Below are 25946 nucleotides of genomic sequence, written 5' to 3' on the forward strand. Positions count from 1 at the left end.
TCTCCTTGGCTACAAATGTAAACATGTTCCTTTTCTGAATCAAATGCAAGTTTCCCCAAATATTTCAGCTTTGTTTTTTGTTCCTAATTATCACCACAATTTTGACTAAAGGCAGCCAGCAATACCCATACCTCTTCCTGAATTCTGTGCTGCCTTAAAATTGTCTCTGCCAGATAAATCAGTCTGTCACCTTTAAACTTAAACTCCCACTAAATCTCAGGGCATGGACAAAATATAGACACATTTTTTGCCAGAGCATAACATGACTGGTCTCTAGTCTAATTCTCAAATAGAATTCCGTTTCTCTTTCTGAAACCTCATCAGCACAGCATTTACTGTCCAGCATTCAGGTCTTCTGAACTCTCCCATTAAAGTTACCAGTTCAGCTCTGCTTATCATTCTAGGCATTCTCTGGCTACCTCCTCTCCAATCTGTTCCCACAAACCAATTCCAAAGGTTTCTGAACCACACTGTCAAGTATAGTCATAGCACTGACCCCACTTCTCCATAACAACTTTTCTGTGTTGGTCTTTTTGTCTCTGTGACAAAATACCTGAGATAATCAACTTAAAGGAGGAAAATTTTACTTTGGCTTAGAGTTTCAGTCCATGCCTTCTTAGCATCTTTGCTTTGGGCCTACAGTGGAACAGCCCATAGCAGAGAAAAACTACTTACTTTGTGGCCAGGAAGCAAAAAGAGAGGGAGGGTCTGGAGGTCTTAATTTGCCCTCTAAGAGTGTATCCCTGATTTCTTTCCATCAGGTCCCATCTCTTAAAGATTTCACCACTTCCCAAAGGTGCCTGGGGCTTGGGACTATGCCTTTAACACAGGCCTTTGGGGTATATACAAGAGCTGAACCATAACACTACCCAAAATAATTTTAAAGATTCAATGTAATCCCTATTAAAATACTAATGAAATTATTTACAGAATAAGAATAACAAAATTCATATGAAACCACAAAAAAACTCTAAATAGCCAAAGCAATCTTGACCAAAAAGAACAAAACTAGAGCAACTGAAATAACTAACTTCAAGATATACTACAGAGCTATAATAACCAAAACTGCATGATCCCAGAAACAAACCTGTGCACCTACAGTTGACCAGTTCTTGATAAATGTGCCAAAAACATATTGGAGAAAAGACAGTTTCTTCATTATTCCCCATAATACAGGGAAAACTGTATATTCATATGCAGAAAATCAAAATTTGATCCACTTTCACCTTATACTAAAATCAACTCAAAGTGGACCAAAGAAATATAAGATGAAATTGTGAAACCACTAGAAGAAACAAGAAATGTGTTAGACAAAGGTAAAGACAATGACTTTTTAGATAGGACCTCAAAAACACAGAAGCCAAAGCAAAAATTGACAAATAGAATTAGAACAAATTAAAAAGCTTCTGCACAGCAAAAGAAACAGTGAATAGACAGCCTACAGAATGGAAGAAAATATTTGCCCATTATTCACTGACAAAATGTTAATATCTAGAATATTAAGAAGCTCACAAAACTTAAAAAGAAACAGCAATCCAATTACAAAATGGAGAAATGATCCAACTAGACACTTCTCAAAAGAAATTCAAATACTTGAAAAAAAATGTTAAGTATCATTAGCCATCAGGTAAATGCAAATCAAAACTACAATGAGATACATCTCACTCCAGTTAGAATGACTATTATAAATAATAAATGATAGGTACTGACATGGATATGAGGAAAAAAAAACTCTTATATACTATTGGTGCGAATGCAAATTAGCATGGCCATATGGAGAACAATTTAGATGTTTCTCAAAAGATTAAAAATAAATGTATCATGTGATCCAGCTATCCCACTTCTGGGTATACATACCAAAAAAATGAATTCAGTATATCAAAGAAATGCCTGCACTCCCACATTTATTGCAGCACTGTTCACGAGAGCCAAGATATTTAATCAGCCTTGGTATCCATCAACATATGAATGGAAAATGAAAATGTGGCATATATGCATATGGAATATTATTCAGCCATAAAAAATGAAATCCTGCCATTTGCAGAAAAATGGAAGGAGCTAGAATCTCTTAAGTGAGATAATTCAGATACAGGAAGACAAATGCCATATGTTCCCATGTGGATGCAAAAAATAATAAGTCTAAACATAGAGTATCAGATAGCAGAGGGTTGGAAGGGTGGGGAGTAGATTGTTTAAGGGAACTGAATAACAGGTACCAAAATAAAAATAGTGAAGACATTCTAGTGTTCTTCAGCACAGTGGGATAACTATAGCTCACAATAACCTATTATATATTTTATGAAAAACTAGGAGAAGCCCAAAACCTCCAAACAAATTATAAAGAGATGTAAATGTTACCCTGATTTGGTCTGTAAATATTATATACACATGTTGAAATATACTGTATACCATAAATATGTTTAATTATTATGTGAATTTTTAAGATTTAGTGAAGAAATAAAAGAATAAGGGAAAGTCGGAGAGGAAATGGAAAAAGCAAAGCCATTTAGATATGACCTTACATGATTTCCCTGAAGGCTTCAAAGGAGGAAAATAATCTGATTACTTTTTATATCTAAATGTAGTATCTTATGCATGACTGTTAGAATTATGGTTTATCAGCATTCTAGAACTGATTTCTGTATTTTTCTTGACCACTGTATGCAGTCTAATGTTATTTCTGTTTAATCTTCGATTCTTAACTGGGGTAGATTCTATGCTGAGAATAGACATACAAGCTGCTTCAGTCAGAGTAAGTTCTCTCAACTGTAACTGGTAAATGCAGGGCTTAAAGGACCATAACCTGAGAAAATAAAATAATGTATTTATGTTTACATTTCATAAGTGGAATCAGGTGTTACTCTAGTAAAATTTGGGTTTTCATAAATATTGCCATAAAAATAATCATATGGTGTTTCCATGTGCACCTCCAATCTATCTTCAGCGTTGCGTGTATCTTTCTGTTCTTGCTCAAACCTGAAACCTAAAGAGAAATGACAAATGATTAGATGCTAAATATGATAAGGTAGATTCATTTAATATGATACTATGGCCAGGTAAGATCTATTCCATATCCCTTTTCACCACTCAGAATAGATATCATATATATATATATATATACACACACACAATTTTAGTGTTGATGGACCTTTATTTTATTCATTTACTTATATGTAGTGCTGAGAATTGAATCCAGTGCCTCACACATGTGAGACAAGCACTCTACCACTGATCCACAACCCACCCAGAGTAGATACCTTTCTTTATATGTTGTTTAACTGAAATCATAAATTTCTGCCCCAAATTTCTGAATTCATCCTATTTTTACCACCATATATTATTGTTCTGCAGGACCTGAGATTGAGTGAAGTTTGATCTAATAACTAGCTGTTTGATTTGGGGTAATTATTAAAGTTCTTTAAGTCTCAGTGTCATCTGAAAGTTGGGATATAATAACACATACCTCATCCTAATAAAGAGGGAATTAAATGTGATGGTGCGTGTAAAGAAGTTTTCCTAATGTTTGTCATTTAGTTTTCTGTAATTAACTATTAGCTAATAGTTCTTTATTCACAAATGAACAGATGCCTTTTTTCTTCTGCAGAGCTGAAATTCCCATATCTGTTCTGGATTTGACCTGCTTCTTGAAGAGGTGGCACACGTTCTTCTCTAATGCCAATATCTTCAATTCATCATCTTCACTGGCTTCAGTGATGCAAATCTCCACTATGAGAAATAATTTTTTCTTGTTCTTGTGCTCCTTCTAACTACTATCTTGTATCTTTTCTTTCATGGTGATCTTTATAACTCAGTAATTTATATTGTTTCTTTTTGTACCTTCCATTCCTTTATATTCTTTGATCTGCCAGTAAGAACCTACTAAGAGTTACACATTGGGATTTCTGTTGCAAAGAGAATAGACAACACTCTGCCCTCTAGTGAAGAAGGTTACCTAAACTGAGCTCTAGAAGACCATCAACGATTAATCCTCCAAAGTGAAAATTGCATCACGTGTTTGAGGTACAGGCATGAAAACAGTGAGGAGCAAGAGGGGGAGCATGTACAAGTGGAAGGCTAGGCCACAGTCAGAGGCAAGGCCATGATCAGTTTAGGCTTTTTTTTGTGGTAGAAGACAATGTAAGGCAGCAGAGTGTGGTCATGTTTAAAAGCATGAATTCTTAGCTAACCTGCTTCAGTTAAAATCCTGGCCCTCACACAAATTGTGTTTCCTCAAACAAATCATAGCACCTCCTTGTTTGCTTCTCTGTAAATGCAAACAATAGAACCTGTTTGGTTGGATTGTTTTGAAAACCAAATGAGTTTCTTTTATAAAGCACTTTTAAGATGGCACTTCTACAATGCAATTGCTAAAGAATAGGAGGAATCATTTTTACCTTTATATGTAAGACTGTTATTTGGGAATAGAATGAAATTTTCTAGTTTGTTTAGGATTGAATAAAGTGTGTGTGTGTGTGTGTCTTTTTAAGTTGTATCTCATAGTTTCAGCAATAATAGCCCTTTTTAAATGTTTTTATAAAAAATTTTGAGCCAGGTACACACCTGTAATCCCAGTGGCTCGGGAGGCTGAGGCAGGAAGATCTCAAGTTCAAAGCCAGCCTCAGCAAAAGCAATGTGTTAAGCAACTCAGTGAGATCTTCTGTCTAAATAAAATACAAAATAGGGCTGGGGATGTGGCTTAGTGGTTAAGTGCCCCTGAGTTCAATCCTCAGTACCCCCCCTCAAAAAAAAAAATTTGAGATGGGGTCTTGTTAAGTTGCTTAGGGCCTTGCTAAAAGTTATATCTATATATTGTGTAGGTTACTGAAATTTTGGATATTTAGAAATGTTTACATATGTGAAATGTATAATTATAGTTCATGAGAATTTCCGAAAAGTATTGCTAAAAATCACCTACCTTTATAGTTAACTGAAGAGTTGCTTGTTGCAATTTCCTTCCAGTTTGCAATATACCTAAGCATGTTATATGGACATTAAATGAAATTGATTAGGAAGCAAAAAGTTAATTCATTAGTACATGCTTAGATTAATTATAACAATAGTCTCAATGTTAAATTCTTAGGACTTTCCTATATCTTAGTAGCTCACATGTACCTAAGGCAATCACCAAGACAAGGGGATGAAGGAGGTATAAAAATGGGGCCTACCATATGTCACAGTAGTATCCTTTTGCCTTCCCCCCAGTTCCTGTCTCATTTTATCCTGTTTCATTCCTGCAAGATCCTCAGTGAGTACCTACTAAGTTAGTAGCTAATAATTTCTAAATTTGAAGTATAGCAGAAAACCCTCAGACGGAAAAGCCAATAGAAACATTCTCCTTAGTTTTGGATTGCCAGACCTGTTTCTGATATTTTAGAGGAAATTTAAACTACATTGTTTATGATTTAAACAATAGTGCTGTCTTTGCAGTATCCATAAAATATAAAACGTAATATTCAAGTTGGGCAAATGCAGCTAACTCTTCAGCTTCCTAAACGGAGGCTGAAATAGTGAGACCATGGTAACCAGAGAAGAGATAAAATAGGAAGAACACATGTGATGAGCTGTGAAGATGAGCAGAAGTTCTAAGGCAGATTTCCTGAGACTTATTTCATCTTAGGCCTTATATCTCCTTTTCTAAGCCTCCTTCCTTTCAAATGCACCCAGTCTTACCCATAAATCAGTAAGAAGTTAGCCAAAGCAAGTACTGAAAGGGAGATGGCAGAGAAAAAATGAGGAAGATTAGAATTGTCACATAACAAAACACTCTGATGTTCCAAGTATTTAAATATTTGAATTATTTTTACTTCTGACTCCTAAAGTTTTTTTGCTATAGAAAGGTATATATTGTCCAATAGTATTGAATTAATAATAAGATATAATAGCTGGCTCCTTCTTATTACTGCTTCCTTTTATTGCTCTACTAACTTTATTCTATGGCCTTATATGGGATACTGCTTGGCCACTTAAAGCATTCTGGAAAACAACAGGTAGCATAAACCCCTTTCAGGATCTCTTAGTAGACAGTACTGCTTATACTTGGCAGAATGTACTTTTAATGGTTGCTCCTTGAATCCAAGAGTAAAAGTTGGCTTTGTCCTTCAAAATGATAATGTACTCAGTTGATAGTTATAATTTATATCTGAAGACATGCAGGGTTTTTATCCCAGGAGAACATCCATTTGTCATAACAAATGCTAGCACAAAAGTCTTTGAAAAGAAACTGGTTTTTTTTACCAATAAATATGTGTTCAAGGTGTGTATGCATTTCTAATGATATAACTGCAAAAAATTTTCCATAGTACCTATCGATTCTTCCTTTAATTTTTTCCCCTTGATTCCAGGGATTGAACCCAGGAGTGCTTAACCACTGAGCCATATCTCCAGAAACACAAGGAGTTTGTAAATATGAGCATCACCACAAATGTGTGAGTAATGCACTGCACTATGATGGCTATGACATGGCAAGGTGATAGGAATTTTTGAGCTCCATTATAATCTTATGGGACCTCTATCCTATATGTGGTCATTGATCAAAATGTAGTTGCATGGCACACAACTATATCTTTCTCATCGATATCTTTTTTCTTTTACTTTCCTGTTTTTCTTTTTTTCTTTGTAATTATTTCCCTTCTGTATTATTTTATCTTTCCTTTGGTCATTTTTCTCCTCTATGCTTCCTCTGGTCTTTTTCATGTTCCAGTGCTCCACACCTTGATTTTTTTCCTACCCCATTTTCTTATCTCCCGCTAACTTCTCCTACTTTCTTGCATTTCTTTATTGATAGTGTCTTTATTATACATTATTTGCATTATTTATTGCAGGTAAGTATATATTGAACATTAACAGGTTTTTTTGAGATGTAATTCATATGCCATACATTCACCCATTTAAAGTGTGCAATTCAGTGGCTTTTCACAAATTCACAGAGTAGTGCATCCATCTGCATAATCAATTTACAAACATTATCTTTAACCCCCCAAAGAAACCTCACATTCCTTTTTTTGGTGGTTCTAGGGATTGAACCCGGGGCCTGTACATGTAAGGCAAGCACTCTACTAACTAAGCTATAGCCCCAGCCCAAGAAACCTCACATTCCTAACCACTTTCTCTCAACTCCCCAGTTCCCTACTCCTATGTAACCACTAGTATCTACTTTCTTCAAAAGTTTGCTTATTCTGGAAATGTCATATAAATGGAATTATTTAATGTCATGCAAATGTCATATAATTGGAATCCTTTGTGATTGGCTTCTTTCACTTAAAAGTTTCATCAATATTGTAGGATATATCAATTCTTCATTTATTTTATTAACAAAATAGTACATGATATGGATTTATCACATGTATCCATCAGGTGATGGACATTTGAGTTGTTTCCACTTTTTTGTTATTATAAAATAATGTTCCTATGAAACTTTATGTGCAGGTTTTTACATGGACATATATTTTATTTATCTTGGAATGAAATTGCTAGATCATGCTAACAACTTTATGTTTAATCATCTGAGAAACTTCCAGATTGTTTCCAAAGTGGGTGCAACACTGCATGTTTCCAGTATCAGCATATAAGTGTTCCAGTTTTCTCACACTCTCACCAACACTTGTTATTATCTATAGTTTTACTTATAGTCATGCTAGTAGGTACGAAGTGATACTTCTGATTTGCATGTCCCTAGTGATCATATTAAATATTTCAAAAATTTTACTATACAAAATTCTAAAAATGTTTTTCAAAGAACATTTTACTGAAAAATTATACCTTATTAATATCTCACACAGAAAAAATAGGGAATATAGATTGACAATATAATTTTTATAATTAATTTCATGTTCTTAGCCTTGTTTCTAAACTGCAAAGTACAAACAAAACAGAATTATACTAAAGCATAAGAATGCAGTATGTGAATAAAAACAAAACAAAAACCACTTAAGTCTAATTTCTTTAATTCTTGGATCCCAAATTCCTCATTTCTCCTGCTTTTCTTTAGAAAAATAATACTAATTTTTGGAAGATTATGTTTGTGGCCCTAAGACTCACTATGGGAGTAGGAAATGTTAAAAAGGAAAAATAGGGCTGGGATTGTGGCTCGGTGGTAGAGTACTCACCTAGCAAGTGCGAGGCCTTGGGTTCAATCCTCAGCACGAAAAAAATAAAATAAAATAAAGGTATTTAAAACAAAAAAATCTTTAAAAAAAGAAGTAAAAAAGAAAAGAAAGAAAAAATATATGACTGCCTTTCTTTTCCAAGAATAGCAATATGTACTTACTCATCAAAGTTGAGTGTATTGGTCCACTTCAGTACTTCATCTACTTCCCATTCCATCACAGAATCTATCCCCCCATCTTCAATACTTTTCATTAGACCTTTTGTTGCTGTTTGAATTAAGCTTACAGTGCCATAATGAGTAGCCCTAGCCATGAGGCTCCCTGTGTAGTACCTAAACAGAAGAAGTGAAGAGAAAGGTCAGTCATTGCAGTAGGTCATAACAAGCAGATATGATTGTTATATATTGTTGTTACATATCAATATATATAAATTAAAACTGGGTATACATTAATACAGTTTTGATCCTATATACCCAGTTGCATCTAAACTAAGATCTATATGATAGAATCTTTTGTGGGGGAAAAGAAGTTGACCACACTAAACCAAAGAGGCTTCACTTAAAAATCACCCAATAAGCTGCATTTTTTATGATACAGAGAAAAACTAAGTTGTTTAATCACTGAGTCATAGAATTATAGAGTAGAAAGGATGTTAGAGACCAGAAAACTAGCTGGCTTGTGTTAACAGTGAGGTAATAAAGCCTGGAGGAATTGAGTACCTTCTACAAAGCCATGAATCTAAAGGTAGGTAGAGGGAAATAAAGAGGAAAAAGGAAATGGAGAGGATGAAGATTATCTAGTGAAGACAAACAATATCTTCATGCCAGGTGCTTTTCATATATTTTTTTATTTAATTCTCTCTCAAAAGACAGTCATTTGTGACAGTTATTATTTATTTATTTTACTTTTTGGATAAAGAAAGTGGGACTTGTATAAGTTAAAAGACTGTTCAAAATCATGAAGGTAGAAAATATGTAGAAAGCCAGCATTTAAACTTGACTCTAAGTCCAGCCTCTTTTTGACACTAATTTGAGCACATGAATTAATATATCCACCAAAAATAAGTATAAATTAGTCCTTAACAAGAATATAGAAATACAGTCATGCATTGCTTAACAACAATAAATGTGACATTAGTCAATTTTGTCGCATAAACATCACAGAGTGTACTTACATAAACTTAAGCCACACCAAGACTATAAAGTATAGTATATTGCTTCTAGGCTATAAACCTGTACTACATGTTACTGTACCCACTACTGCAGGGAACTGAAATACAAAGGTGAGTATTTGTGGACCTAAACATAGAAAAGATACAGTAAAAATATGCTATAAACAATTTAAAATGGAGCTGGGGCTGGAGCTCAGTGGCAGAGCACTTGCATAGCATATGTGAGACACTGGGTTCGAGCCTCAGCGCCACATAAAAATAAACAAATAAAATAAAGGTATTCTGTCCATCTACAACTATAAAAATTTTTAAAGAGAAAGAAAAGATTTAAAATGGAACACTTGTATAGGGCATGTACCATGAACAGAACTTGGTGAGTAAGTATATGCTGAGTGAATGTGAAGCCCTATAACATTACTATACATAGATATTATAAACACAGTACACTTAGGCTATGCTGAATTTATTTTTAAATGTCTTTCTTTAATAATTAACCTTAGCCTACTGTAAATGTTTTACTCTATAAATTTTGAACACTTGGTTGTACTTTAGTCACTGTAATCCTGTGACCCTTGCAATTGGGTTTGCCTTAACTTACACTGCAACTATAGGAGATGAAAAACTACTTCGGAGCCACTTTGGAGATCTTCTAATTGTCTGCACATTTTTTTTTTTAATTTAACAACTTTATTGAGGTATAACAGATGTACAATGAACCACATATTTAAATTACACAATTTACAGTTTTGACATGCATACAGCTTAGAAATGCATCACTACAATAAAAACTGAATCTATCCATCATCTCATCCCCAAGTTTTCTTGTTGCCTTTTGTAATCTTTCCCTATTTCCTCCCTGCTCATTTCCAACAAACTATTTATTGATCTGCTTTGTAACTCTAGATTTGTTTCTAACATCTAGAATTTTATGTAAATGTAACCATGTAATATGTACTCTTTTTGTTAAGCATCATTTTATTTAGCATCATAATTTTGAGATTGATCCATGTGGTTATGTGTATCAATAGTCTGTTCCTTTGTATTGCTGAGTGGTATTCACTCATGTGGATGTAACATATTTGCTTATCCATTCACCTACTCATGAGCACTTGTACTGTTTCCAGTTGTGGGCTATTACAAATAAACCTGCTATGAACATTCACATTCAATCTTTTTGTGAACATTGTTATGATTTCTCTTGGGTAAATGCCTAGGAGTAGAATAGCTGTGTTGACTAACTTTTTTTTTTTTAACTGCCAGACTGTTTTCCAATTAGCTGCACCAGTTTGCACATGCTCCGTATCCCTTGCCAAATACTGGTATGGCAGACTATTTTATCCATTCTGGTGTGTATATGGTGGCAACTCATTATCATTTTAGTTTGCACTTCCCTCATGCCTAATGATGTTAGTCATTATATGAGTTGCTAATTTGCTATCATTATATCTTCATCAGTGAAGTATTTGTTTAATTTTTTGTCCATATAAAATTAGATTGTCTTCTTATCATTACTTTTGAGAATTTAAAATATATTCTAGCCAGGCATGTTGGCACACACCTGATATCCCAGTGGCTCAGAAGGCTGAGGCAGGAGGATCACGAGTTCAAAGCCAGCCTCAGCAATGGTGAGGCGCTAAGCAACTCAGTGAGACCCTGTCTCTAAATAAAATACAAAGTAGGGTTGGGGATAACTCAGTGGCCAAGTGCCCCTAGGTGCAATCCCTGGTACGAAAAAAAAAATTCTAGATTCAAGAACTTTTTCAGAAATATATTTTGTAAAATGTTGCTATTATTTTTACCTCACATTTCTATTTTTGTAAGAGGTTGTTCAAAGAACAAAAGCTTTTAAATTTGAAGAATGCAGTTTAATATATATTTTTTAATTTATAGTTCATGCCTCTGTGTCCTGTTTAAGAAATGTTTGCCAGAACTAAAGTCACTAAAATTTTCTCCTTGATTACTTGTAGATGTTATGACTTTTACTCTTATCTTTAGATCTATGATCTCTTGAGTTAATTTTAGACATAACCTAGAGTCAAGTTTCATTTTTCTGCATCTCAATATCTAATTTGTCAAAAAAGCTATCTTTTCCCAATTAAATTCTCTGAGCACCTTTATTGAAAAATCAATTAATATATGTGTGGGTCCATTTCTTAAATCTATTCTATTGATGTCTACTTTTATGCCAATACTGCAATGCCACCATTGTAATACCTTTAAAAGTCTCCAAATCAAGTAGTTTAAGTTTCCCAAATCTGTTATTTCCTAAAGTATCATATAGGTTTTTAGTAGGTCTATTTCATTTACTTACATATGCCTCATCCATTCTATTTTTCGAATTTTTCTTTTCTTTTCCAAATCTTGCCTTCTCTTCAGTTTAGAAAAGTGAAACTCGCTTTTCTTTTTGCCTTCCATCACTTCTTTTTCATCTGATATCCAAAACTATTGAGAAATGAAAATTGAGATATAAACTATTGACATACTGATTGTGGATTTCTCTTGCTATAGATAAGAACTTTTTTGTCTTCATCAGGAATATACCAAGATAGAAACAGGAGAGAGGATAAACCTTTTCAAGGTATTTCCAATTAAGTCACCAGTGAGAAACACATAGACCTTTCAGAAGCACATGCTATAGAAAAACAAAGTATTTATGGACTAAAGTACTTTGTATTTGGCAAGTTAATAAGTAGACATATTCTAAGAGTGTTTCTCGACTCACATGAACAGATCTGAACTACACTTAGTGCTGTTGGCTTTTGATGAATCTATTCCTCAATGATTAATCAACCCTCCAGGCACACTCGGGATACATACCTCTATTTTGTCCTAAGTCTCTATGGGTTCCTCTGAATGAAACTTTCTCCTAACTAGTTGCCTACTTTCCCACATCCAACTCATCTCCCATGCCCAATCACACTATGTAACAGAATTTTCTACCACCCATAACACCATGTATTTGCCTTTATTAAAGTACTGAACATACTTGTTGCACTGAACTGAAATATCCTGTTTACTTAACTGTCTCCCCAATTAAAATAGCAAACTATTTGAGGGGAAGAATCATACCTTTTTACCACTGTATGCCTAATGCTTGCACGATTGACAGAAAGTCTGTTGAATGAATTCACACTTCATGTTTCATACTTAGTATATAAAAATATATATAATCTATATTCCAAATATATAATCTGAATTCCAGAGAATATCTAAAGATGGCCTAATATTAAAGCTGATTACTAGAAGTATAAGTAAATGTTAAGAAAAAGAGATAAATTGCTACTCTTAGAATTATTAATCTTAGAACAGTTTAAGCAAATTTTATCAATTACTAGCAATTATTATTTTTTAAAATATTCAAAGAGAAAACAGTATCTAAATGTATAAAATTTAAAATTACTAATATTTCTCTTTTCTTACTCTATCAGAAACAGGCCTCCAGCCATTGTTTTCTATACGACGATACCAGCCACTATGATCCTCTTCTTGAAGATGATCATTTTTATTATGTGATGTATGGTTTGCTGGAAGATTTGTGTAATCTCTAGGGCTGTTAGCACACAAATCTTCAATATGTCTGTGAGTAAAAATTTTATAGTATATATCAGGTGGAAATTTAATCTGTAGATGGAAAAGTTCAAAGTATTATTGTAATGCAATTACAAACATGATTATCATTTTTAAAAATTACATCTTTTAAATTTTACAAAAATGTGCTTTAAAATTATTAAAGATTTATGTGTACTTACTCCACCTAATCTGAATCGTACATGAATGCCAGCAGCAGCATCTAGAAGTTCTGCCTATAAGAAAGTACATTACTCTTCAATGTTCTGTATATATCATCTTGCTGCTTCTCATTCTACTATTTTAAAATAGTTGCTGGATATTGATTACTTACAAATTAGATCAGGTGAAAAGAACTCAAATAATTAGTTTTTTTTCCAACTAAAGACATAATCTCTTACAGACCCAGTAACTAAAATAGCTTATATGACAACTGAATAAAAAAAGGTACCAAACTATTTCCTTTCTATACTACATACAAATATAAAAGTCAAGCAACTTATTATTCATAAAAATTAAGTCATCATTAAGTCATATATAATTTACATATAAAATATTATTTTATAAATTCAAGAAAAGAAAGATGATTGGTCAACCCAAGTTCAACACCAGATGATCTTTCCTAATTAGATTTTGTTAAATCAAAAACCCAGGTTTAAAAATTTTAAGTATTACATATAATAGGTTTTCTACATTGTAGTGCTTTGTTCAACATCTCTAGCAATTAGAGAAATGTAATCAAAACTACTCTAAGATTTCATCTCACTGCAATCAGAATGGCAGCTATTAAGAATACCAACAACAATAAGTTTTGGTAAGGATGTGGGGGAAAAGGCACATTCATACATTGCTGGTAGGTCTGCAAATTGGTGCAGCCAATATGGAAAACAGTATGGAGATTCCTTGGAAAACTGGGAATGGAACCACCTTTTGACCCAGCAATCCCACTCCATCCATACACAAAGGACTTAAAAACAGCATACTATAGGGACACAGCCAAATCAGTGTTCATAACAGCACAATTCACAATAGTTAAACTGTGGAACCAACTTAGATGCTCTTCAACAGAGGAATGGATAAAGAAAATGTGGTATATATAGGCAATGAAAAATTATTCAGCATTAAAAGGGAATAAAATCAGGGCATTTGCAGGTAAATAAATGGAGAATATAATGCTAAGCGAAGTAAGCCAATTCTAAAAAAACAAATGCTGAATGTTTTCTCTGGTATAAGAATGCTGACTCAATAGTGATGGGGAGGGAGCATGGGAGGAATGGGGGAACTTTAGATAGGCAAATGGGAGGGAGGGTAAGGGAAGGGGCAGTGGAGTAGGAAAGACTGTGAAAAGAGATGGACATCATTACCCTAAGTACATGTATGAAGACACGAATGGTGTGACTCTACTTTGTGTACAACCAGAGATATGAAAAATTGAGCTCTATATGTGAATATGAATTATAATGCATTCTGCTGTCATATATAACAAATTAGAATAAATTTTTAAAAATTAAAAAAAAAAAGAAAAGCTAGTTCAGGAATAGAAATGCACTAGACCTTAAGAGACGGTGAAAGGAAGTTTGGAATGAAGTAAGAGCACAGGTAAGAGAAGCTGATGGGGGGCTGGGGATATAGCTCAGTTGGTAGAGTGTTTGCCTCGCACATACAAGGCCCTGAGTTCAATCAATCCCCAGCATCACAAAAAAGAAAAGAAATAAAAGAGAAAGAGAGAGAGGCTGATGGGGATATGAATAAAGAGTTACAGAAAAGACAAAAGATGCATCACAGACAAAGTGTCTGTGTGATTTGGGTGAGCAGTGAAGGGAATTTTTATGTTTCAAAAACAAAACTAACAATGAACTTTTTAAAAAAATATTTATTTTTTAGTTGTAGTTGGACACTATACACTTATTTTATTTATTTATTTTTATGTGGTGCTGAGGATCGAACCCAGGGCCTCGCACATGCTAGGCAAGCACTCTACTGCTGAGCCACAATGCCAGCCCCACAGTGAACTTTTTAATGTACTCATTTCCATGTGACCAAGAAGCAATCAAGAATGCTGTTTCACATGTTTTTTAAAAAAATGTGCTGTACTAGCTCTGAGTCATTATTCCTCTATCAGAGGGTAATGTCCCACCTAGCCCCAGCTTTCTCTGTGTGTGTGCCTCTTGTTTCTCAATCCCCTATTGCCCCTTGCTGGTCTTTCCTGAACTAACAACCAGGCTGAGAGACTGTGCTGTGGCAATATATGATACTACCAATCAAATGAGAGCTGAGCAGCTATACCAATTTAAAAAACAATTGAATTAAGAGCAAGAAAAACTTTGGGGGGGCTGGGGATGTGGCTCAAGCGGTAGCGCGCTCGCCTGGCATGCGTGCGGCCCGGGTTCGATCCTCAGCACCACATACCAACAAAGATATTGTGTCCGCCAAAAAGTAAATAAATAAATAAATAAATTCTCTCTCTCTCTCTCTTTAAAAAAAAAAAAAGAAAAACTTTGGGGGTTAAAGAGAAGCATTACATGATGATAAAGTGGTCAATTCTCTAAGAAGACATAAAAATCCCTGATGTGTATAAACCTAACAGAGCATAAACTTATATGAGGCAAAAATTGATGGAACTACAAAGAAAAACAGAGGAATCCATTATTATAGCTGGTGATACCAATACTCCTCTACTAATAAATGACAGATTCAGTAGGCAGAAAATCAGTAGGGTCACAGTTGACCGTGGCAGCACCATAATTGACTAGATCTACTTGATAACACTTCATCTAACAGCAGAATATACCTGAGAATATTCTTTTCAAGCTTATACAGAAGAAATACCAAGATAGACTATATCTGAGTCATGAAACATACCTTAATAAGTTTAAGATCAGCAATAGAAAGACAAGAGGAAAATACCAAACACTGGGTATTATAAATAAAAAAATATGTTCAATGAGAAGTCTACAATACAATAATAAAAACTAGAAAGTACTTAGAACTAAGTGAAAAAAGAACTTATCAAATTTTTCAAAATATAGCAAAAACAATGCTTAGAAGAAAATTTATAGCATTGAATTCATATGTTGAAAACAAGAAAGATCTGAAATCAATAATCTAATGTTCCATCTTAAAAAGCTAGAAAAGGGGGCTGGGATTGCGGCTCTGTGGTAGAGCGCTTGACTAGCATGCATGAGGCACTGGGTTCGATTCGAGGTACCACATGCAAATAAATTTTAAAAAAATAAAGGTTCATCAACAACTAAAAAAATTTTTAAAAAAAGCTAGGAAACAAACAAACAGTTACTTGGGAGGCTGGGGCATGAGGACTGTCACAGCAATAGTAAAAGATAACAAAGTTAGAGAACTGACACTACCCAATATCACAAGACTTGCTATTAAGCAAAAGCAATCAAGACAATGTGATATTGGTGAGAAGACAAACAAATACATGAATGGAGCAGAAGAGAAAGCCCAGAAATAGACCTGCATAAGTACAGTCAACTGATTGTTGAAAAACAAGAAAAAGTAATTCCTCGGAGAAAATATGTCTTCAATAAATGGTGGTGCAATTCACAATAGCTAAATTATGGAACTAACCTAGATGCCATTCAGTAGATGAATGGATAGGGAAACTTTGGTATATATACACAAATAGAACATTACTCAGCATTAAAGAGAATAAAATCATGGCATTTGCAGGTAAATGGATGAAATTGGAGACTATAATGCTAAGTGAAGCAAGCCAATCCCCCCAAAACAAAGGCTGAATGTTTTCTTTGATATGAGGATGCTGACTCATAATGGCCTTATGGGGGAGATATGCGAGGAATGGAGAAAATTCAGATAGGGCAAAGGAGAGGGAGGGGAAAGGAGGGGGCAATGGGGTAGGAATGAAGGTGGAATGAATTAGACATCATTACCCTAAAACATGTATGAAAACTCAAATGGTGTGAAAATACTTTGTATACAATCAATGACTTGAGAAATTGTGCTCTATATATGTAATATGAAATGAATTGCATTCTGCCATCATGTATAACAAATTAGAATAAATCAATAACTTAAAAAGTGGTAATGCAACTGGAGGAATAAAGGAATATGATACAAATCTTATAAAATATTAAGAAAAAATCTAAATGAATTGGGTTGGGTGACAATTTTTTTTAAGATACAACACCAAAGTTATGACATGTGGAAGAAAATATTATAGATGAACCTTAGTAAAATTTAAAATTAAGTTCTACTCTGTGAAGATTACAAATAGTATGAAAAGACGACCCATAGACTAGGGAAAAAATATTTTCAAAACATATATCTAATAAAGGACTGGTATTGAAAACATGAGAAGAACTCTAAAAATTCTAAAATGAGAAAATGAAAAACTTGATTTAAAAATGGGCAAAAAGATATCTATAAAGATATCTTACCAATAGTGATACACAGTAAGCATATAAAAAGATGCTCAACCATATATGTTATCAGGTATGTTAGTCAGGTTTTCATCATTGTATCCAAAATACCTAACAACAACGATTTGGAGAAGGAAAGGTTTATTTTGGCTCCTGGTATCAGAGGTTCAGTCTATGGTGGGTTAACTCTATCTCTTTTGGCTCAAGAATAGGCAGAATATGATGGAGAAAAGGCAAAGAGAAGAGCACTCCATTCATGACAGCCAAGAAGCAGAGACGGGGGGCTGGAGGAAGGGGCTGGAGGGAAGATCAATTCTACCAGGGCATGCCCCCAGTGATCATCCAACTCCTCCAGTATGCCTTACCTACCTAAATTAACACACAGATAATTTCATCAACATAATTGAAAAATTGACTTAATTCACATCAATACATTATGCCCAACTAAAGAATACATTACGTCTAGATAAAAATTTACAAAAATAGACATGAAAAGATTGAAATCACAATGCAATTAAGATAAATATTAGTAATAAAGAGATAACTTGGTAATTCCTCAATTTTAAAAGTACAATTCTAGCTGGGTGTGATAGTGCATGCTTGTAATCCTAGAGGCTTTCGAGCTAAAGCAGGAGGATCTCAAGTTCAAAGCTGGTTTTAACAACTTAGCAAGGCCCTAAGCAACTTAGCGAGATCCTGTCTCAAAATAAAAAATAAAGAGGGCTGGGGATGTGGCTTAGTGGTTAAGTGCCTCTAGTACCAAGAGGAAAAAAAAAAAAGTACAATTCTAAATAACTTTAGAAATTCAAGTAGAAATTTTAAAGTATGTAAGCTGCAGCTAAAAGCATGCTTAAGTTAAAATTTATGGGCTCAACTACAAAATACAGTGGGAAATTATAAGTTCAGCATTCAGTTCAAAAAAGTTAGAAAAGTAACAGTCAATATAATTCAAAGAAATTATAAAGAAGGAAGAAACAGCAGGACATGATGAACTAGAAAACGATGAAGTCAGAAAGGCATGAACAATAGAAAGGAAAAATAAAGCTGAAATTTGGTTCTTTGAAAAGACTAATAAAAGTGAAATTGGTCAAAAAAGAAAAGACAAATTATCAGGAATAAAATTTTAAAAAACTATTATAGATTCTAAAATATTAGAAAGATCATAAGAGAATATTATGAGCAATTTTAACTTCAACCTTAATAAATTTGAAAATTTAGGTTAAATGGACAACTTCCTAGGAGAATACAACCTATCAAAGCTAGCAGAAGAATAAATACAAAATAAGAATACACCTTTAACTATATATTGGATTTATAATTTAAAATCTCACAAAGAAAACTTCTGGCACAGACGGCTTCACTGGTAAGTACTTATCCTCTTTTAAGAAAAAAAAATAACATTTAATGTAAAAACTAAATCTAGAAAATAAGTGGAGAAGGCACATTTTCCTATCTGTTTTAAGAGGCCAGCTAAGGTTTGTTTGTTTGTTTTTTAATTTTTTTTATTGGTCTTTTCAGTTATACATGACAGTAGAATGTATTTGACATTGTACATACATGGAATGTAAGTTACCATAGTTGTGGCTGTACAAGTTAAAATGTGGAGTTATACCATTCGTGTATTCATATATGAACATAGGAAAGTTATGTCCAATTCATTCTACTGTCTTTTCTCTATTCCCACTCACCTTCCCTTCCCTTCATTCCCCTTTGTCTATCCCAGTGAACTCCTATCCCCATCTCCCACTTATTTTGAGTTAGCATATGCATATCAGAGAGAATATTCAGAGGCCAGCTAAGTTTGACACAAAAAATCTTGACAAAAACAGTACAAAAAAGTAAATTACATGTTCTACATGAACATACATGTAAAAATTTCAACAAAATATTAGCCAACTGTATATATTTGGTGATACTTAAAAAGACATGACCAAAATGTGTGTATTCTAGGAAACTTAACAAAAGAAACAGAAGAAAAATAATACATCAATTAAAGCAGAAAAATGTCTCTAAAAATTTAATAAATTTTCTTGGATTTAAAAAAAAATGATTGTAGCTTAACAAAGAAGGAAACTTTCTTAATCACATAAAAGGTTTCTACAAAACAACTCAGTAGCACAATTCCTATTTAATAATAAAATACTGAAAATGAGACAAAGGTCATCATTTCTATCAATCATTATTTAAGGTTCTACTCAATGCAGAAAGAAAAATAAGTGATGCATAATGTTAAGAAAGGGGAAAATATCTGAACATGATATTTTTTCTATAGAAACTCCAAAATAATTCATGTTCCAATTATTACAATTAATAAATGAGGATTATAGAATTACTGGAAACAAAGCTAATATATAAGAATTGATTATCTTTCTATATATTAATAAAAAATTTTGTAATTTCCATTTATAGGAGCAAAGAATAAGGTATAAGTCTAATAAAAGATGTGTAAAACCTCTATACAGAAAACTATAAAATATTATTGATAGAAAAATACATAAAAAGTAAATAATGTGGCCCAATGGATTTTCCAAAAGAAAGTGGTGATATGAAGTTTGGGTGTCACAGGTTTACTGTGGGTCAACAAACAATCTGTGAAATAAGGAGAAGAATGATGAACTGGACAAAGGAAGAATTTGAACTGCAATGCAAGCCCCACAAAACCTGGGCTAATCATGCAGGGAGCTCTAAAATGAATTTTGTCCACATCACAAAGACCTTTAATACCCTTCTGCCCACCTACCACACTCTGCTTGGTCCCTGGATGTGGGTTGCCCTGGAAAGAGTTGACTTAACATGAAAGCAGTTCTCTGCAGAAAATGGAGAAACTGAAGATGGTCACAGCCAGCAGGAGGCTGTCTGCTGTCTTTAATACCCAAAACCGAGTATTAAATCCATCTGTGAAGACAGATTTGAGCAGCCCATCTCACATTTCCCATAAAAGTTCATGGATTAAAGCTCTCAATATTGTCATGATGTCAGTTTTCCTCAAATTGATCTAAATATTCAACACAATACCAATTAAAATCTCAATAGGTGTTTAACAGCCTTTACTGTGGTAAAATATAACATAAATGTACCATTAGTGACATTTAGTTGTTTCATAATGTTGTATAGCCACTATTGACTTGCAGAATATTTTCTTCACTCCAAAAGGAAACCCTATATCCATTAATCAGTTGTTTCCCCATTCTTCCTTGTTTACAGGCCCTGGCAACCACTATTTTTCTCTTTATTAATATTCTCTATTTTATCAGACATCTCCATGTATCATTTTCCTTTGCCTACTCCTTCCCAACTTTTGAGTTTTCCTGTTCTTGCTTTGTCTGTTATCTCTTAGTTGCAGGTAGTATATGACTAAATACTGGAACTGGGACTGTGTGAAAATGCTGAAACAAAGGCAAGACTCTTGAAGGTCCCTCGGGAACTGCCAGGTAGATAATAAATCACAACTACAGTTTTTGTGAACCATCTCTGTATTTTGAATCCTGCTTCTCGTAAGCCACTCCAGAAATTTGGGCCTTTTGTTTTCCTGGCTGCTGCCAAGTTGGAGAATGGGGACCTTAGATGGGTAAGCAAAAAACACCTCAATGTTTGTTTTGTTTTTAGTACTTAGGATTGAATCCAGGGGTTCTTTACCCTTTATCTCTGAGCTACATCCCCAGTGCTTTTTTTTTTATTATTTTTTGTTTTTGAGATAGGGTGCTCCTTAAGTTGTGAAGGCTGTCCCCAAACTTGTGATCCTTCTGCCTCAGCCTCCCAAGTATCTGGGATTACAGACATGTGCCACTGCTCAGCCTGGAATGCTTTCTTAACAAGATTTGGTGACCTTTACTTTCATTAGAAAAGGCCTCCTTTAAGTTTTTAAATTATTTGATTTCAGAGTTCTGAAATCTAATTCAATCCTCAGCACCACATAAAAATAAATAAATAAAATAAAGGTACTGTGTCCAACTACAACTAAAAAATAAATATTTAAATTTAGATTTCAAAGTTCTGATAAGGTTGATTTTGACAGTTGCTCTTAGAGTCCCTATTTCATCATTGTCACTCTTCTAATAGACTAGAGTAGGAGGCTGGAGATTGATAAATTTAAAAGTTTACATGAAAATATAAGGCATATAAGAATAATCTGGAGTAGTCTTCTCAAAGAAGAATTATAAGATTGGAGAACTCTATCATAGAATAGACTTGTTATAAAGCTATTGTAGTTAAGACCAGAATAGAAAAATAGAACAATGGAACAGAGTAGAAAACTCAGGACCAAATAAATACATAAACTACCTCTTGATTTATTATAAAAGTGGCATTATAAAAAGTCAAATTTTTACTAATTCTGCCCCTCTCTCCTAATTTTATTGTGTACACATAAAATTTACCATCTTACCCATTCTAAGTGTGATATTAAATACATTCATAATGTTGTACAACTATCACTGTCATCATCTTCATAATTCTTTTCATCTTGAAACAACGTTGAATGAATGCATACCCCAAAGCGTACTATGAAATTCTATTCATATGTAGTTCAAAAATGGGAAACTAAAGTGTGATGTTAGATTAGTGCTCACTTTTTAGAAGGAAGCGTTGGCAGTAATTTTCAAGGCATCTGAAGGAGGCAATTTGGAGTATGAAAACATTGATCTGGGTGATGATTCATTTAACTATATACTTTATGAAGTTTCTACATGTACATAATATTTCAATAAAAGGGTTGAATAAAACAAGTATGCACATACTGAATTGATAAAATATTCATATATTTTAAGGAAAAAGATAAGGTGTTATAATAAATAAATAATGTCCTTACCTCTTTAGGATTAATATATTTTACTATCTGATGCGGTTCTCCTTGTCTTCTTAAATTAATCAGACTTTTAAAGTGTTGAAATACAGCAACATTCTAAAGGTTCAAACATAAGATTTTGTAATTTGCTGTTTGCCTAGTTAGGGCAAAAATAAAAACTATAAATATAGATTTTATGAACTTAAGTTGGATTTTTGGAAATATTATCCACTCAGGATTAGCTTTGATAAGCCAGGTAATGTTGGCATTATTCTCATAAAGAGTTTTACCCTTGAATTTACAATTGCATCACCATGAGCTGTAAATATTGGTTAGTCACCTCTGTTTACTCTTCAGAGTAATCTAAGAGAAAAACAAAATGTAGTTAACTGGTTAAGAAAACTGAATACAGCATAATATTATCTGTATTCAACTCTTATACTTAGTAAGACAAGGACCCAGGACAAGCTGCTTAACATCTACTGTGCTCAGTTTCTTCATGTATACAATGGGAATGAAAGTGATTATTTCACAAAGCAATGATGATGAATAAATGTGTTAATATTGTAAAGCACCTAGAATAGTTCCTGGCACAGGAAAGAGCCCAGTAAACATTAAGTTATTAACACTACAGAATCCCCCTTACTCCCAGAGTAATTCCCCTGATTTACAAAACCATCTGCTTTTCCCATTTGTGCAAATTTACTCAATCAACCCCATGTAATTCTTCTATCTTGGAAAACTATTTCTTGGGTAATCCTCCCCTCATATCTTTTCCACCTGAAAACCCCTTAGCAATTCTTGGTAAACTCCCTGCCTCCCCTATTTGTTTATGTTAAGTTACATAAAATAAATTCAAAGTGAAGTAATACATAGAATCAACATAACAGTATGAAGCCCTATTGCAATTGTTTATGGACAATGGAGAAGCCCATGTCCAAACAATTAGTATTCTTTCTGAAAGGAATACATAGCTCCACCAAGTAAAATGCCAAAATGGGTAAATGAGAAAATTTAATTATGGCTCAAAATCTGACTAGTATCTTATAAATATGTAGATTACTATATTATAGCTATCTACTAATGCATAACTTAATATAAGCAGAATTGCTAATGACCTACTGCCTTCAGAAATAAAGGTTTGGATCAATTCCCAGATAAGGAGCCACAACCAGCTCAGGCACTTCCTAAAGAAAAGGAAATATGGGGGCTGGGGTTTTGGCTCAGTGGTAGAGTGCTCACCCAGCATGTGCGAGGCCCTGGGTTCGATCCTCAGCACCACATAAAAATAAATAAATAAAATAAAGGTATTGTGTCCAACTACAACTAAAAATTAAATATTTTTAAAAAGAAAAGGAAATATGGAGTGGTGAGCAGAAGAATAAAGTTAAAAATATCATAATCACTTTCAGAAACTAGTATTTATCAGCATTTCCTTTTTATATTTATATATAAAAACCAATTTTTTTTCTTTCTTTTCTCTCTTGCCCATCTCCTTACAACTGAATGTAAGGTATGCTAATGATGGTATGGTTATCAGAATAATGCTCACCCCAAAGATGCGCAATCCTAATCCCAGGAATCTGAAAGTAAGTTATATGAAAAGGAGCAATTAATATTGCATTAGAGCCTGGCATGGTGGCACATGCCTGTAATCTCAGAGGCTAGAGAGGTTGAGACAGGAGGATCACAAGTTCAAGGCCAGGCTCAGCAACTAAGTGAGACCCTGTCTATTAAAAAAAAATTGACGATGACTGTAATGTGGGAAGATTAGACTGCTAAAGATTAGATGCTAAACATTTTTTTATATATTTGTTGGCCATGTATATTTCTTCTTTTGAGAAGTGTCTGTTTAATTCATTTTCTTGTTTGTTAATTGGAGGAATGGTTGGTGTAAAGTTTGAGTTCTATTAATCCTCTGTCAGAAGAATAGGTAGCAATGATTTTCTCCCATTCTTTAGGTTCTCTCTTCACATGTTTGCTTTGCTGTGCAGAAGCTTTTTAATTTAATATCATTCCATTTTTTAATTTTTGGCATTATTTCCTGAGATTTAGGAGAGCTTTGTTTTTTAAAGCACTAGGTTTGTGACAATTTTTGCAGCAGTAATAAGAAATTAATATGTCTTTAACCTTACATCTAGTATTGAATTTATAAGATACCATAGGAAGAGTATGCTCAGCAAAAACAGGAAGAAAAATGATCCAAAGATGGACAAAGTTTCTTTGGGAAGGGGGTGAATATGTTTTGGCTTATGTGAGGTTTGCTTCATGTTATGAATTAAATTATAAAATTTAATCATTTTAATGTTGACTTTACTTAGAAGTTACAAATGGCCAATAAACACGTGAAAAATACTCGGCATCAAGAAAGGCAAATCAAAACCACACTGGGAGGCTGTGGCTCAGTAGTGGAGTACTTGCATCACATGAGTGAGGCACTAGGTTCAAATTCTTAGCACAACACATAAAAATAAAGATTTTTAATACAACACTAAGATTCTACTTAACATCAACTAAAATGGCTATTATAAAAATAAAACAGAAAATAAAAAGTATTGGCAAGGATGTATGTGGAGAGCGGTGACAGTGATTGGGAGACTAGTGTCTGAGACTGGTGTCCCTGATGACTTCATGGTGGTGGCATGCTTGGTACCTGGGAAAGTTTCTGTGCAAAGATGCAGGATGCCCTCCATGGGGAGGCTCTGTGCTAGAGTCTGATTAGCCTCAGCCTTGCTCTCAGGCACTCAGCTCCTTGGAATGAAGAAATTCCCTCTCTAAGACAACCACAATGTTTCACCAGCTCCCTGCTGCTGAACCTGCCCATATAATAGTAACTTTTAATAATGGACTTTCTTAAGAGCTATATATGCTCCTAACATTGCACATTGCAACTGTAGAATTTAACTGAAGAATAAGCTGCATTATGTTGCTAACTCTAACTTTCATGAATACAAAGATTAATGCTTACATAGTCTTTAATCTGATTAACGAGACATATATAATAAAGATTGCTGGTGTAATTCTTCAGACCTGCTTCTCCATCAGAGAGCAGCGTTCTACCCAATCCCAGCTATTTATTTCACAATCTGAGTTCATGAGTCTTATTTCTTCCAATCTCCCATTGCCCCTAGCCAAAAACTGCTAGTTTAACTGTGCTGGTTACAGCAGATGTACAGAAATTAGAAACTTTGTACATTACTGATAGAAATGTAAAATAGTATAGCAACTATGGAAAGCAGTTTGGTGGTTCCCTCACAAAGTTTAACATAGTATTATAATTTGACACAGCAATTTGAATTTTAGATATATACCCAAAGGGATTTTTTAAAAAAGATAGGGCAGAGGGGTAGGAGGGGGTATGGGGTTAGAAATGATGGTGGAATGTGATGGACATCATTATCCAAAGTACATGTATGAAGACACGAATTGGTATGAATATACTTTGTATATAACCAGAGATATGAAAATTTGTGCTCTATATGTGTAATATGAATTATAATGCATTACACTGTCATATATAAATAAAAGAAATTAATTTTAAAAATCCATATATTTGTACCTTGATATCATTGTAACTTTGGAAACAATATAGCAACTAACAGGGTGTCCTTTGAAATGAAAAAAAAAAAAGGTTTATTGAGAAGATCAGCCTTGAAATGAATCAATAAGACCAATACTTCATCATTACTACAGTAAAAATATTTTACTAAAATTTTTGTCTTAAATATGAAGAAACAGAATTTATAACTAAATGGATTTCATCACATTGACAACATTTTCCTCCTTTGTACTTTTTGGCTCTTACAAATAAAATTTCCTTGAGCAATCAAAAAAAATGCTCAGATACTTGAATATGAATTTTCATAGCAGCATCATTCACAGTAGCTCAAAACTAGAAACAGCCCAAATGGCCATTAACA

The 25946-nt window shown here is 33.7% G+C and overlaps 1 protein-coding gene across 4 annotated transcripts in view; it reads right to left on the reverse strand.

Annotated features, from left to right (window-relative positions):
* Nucleotides 1-1887: 1887 nt before the first annotated feature.
* Nucleotides 1888-25946, reverse strand: part of C4H11orf65 (chromosome 4 C11orf65 homolog) — a 38393-nt gene continuing 14334 nt past the window's right edge. For 2 of the 4 annotated variants that reach the window (XM_005329113.5, XM_040285167.2), the window contains exons 3-9: nt 22051-22143; nt 13026-13079; nt 12697-12897; nt 11588-11718; nt 8267-8437; nt 4916-4971; nt 1888-2983 (exon numbers count right to left, since the gene is read on the reverse strand). In XM_005329113.5, coding sequence (XP_005329170.1) covers nt 2832-2983; nt 4916-4971; nt 8267-8437; nt 11588-11718; nt 12697-12897; nt 13026-13079; nt 22051-22143 — 858 coding nt within the window. In that variant the 3' untranslated portion in view covers nt 1888-2831. The remainder of the gene's footprint in view (nt 2984-4915; nt 4972-8266; nt 8438-11587; nt 11719-12696; nt 12898-13025; nt 13080-22050; nt 22144-25946) is intronic. The other 2 variants (XM_040285169.2, XM_040285170.2) reach the window with 1 other exon arrangement.

Source organism: Ictidomys tridecemlineatus, chromosome 4, assembly GCF_052094955.1.
Source record: "Ictidomys tridecemlineatus isolate mIctTri1 chromosome 4, mIctTri1.hap1, whole genome shotgun sequence".
Taxonomy (NCBI): domain Eukaryota; kingdom Metazoa; phylum Chordata; class Mammalia; order Rodentia; family Sciuridae; genus Ictidomys; species Ictidomys tridecemlineatus.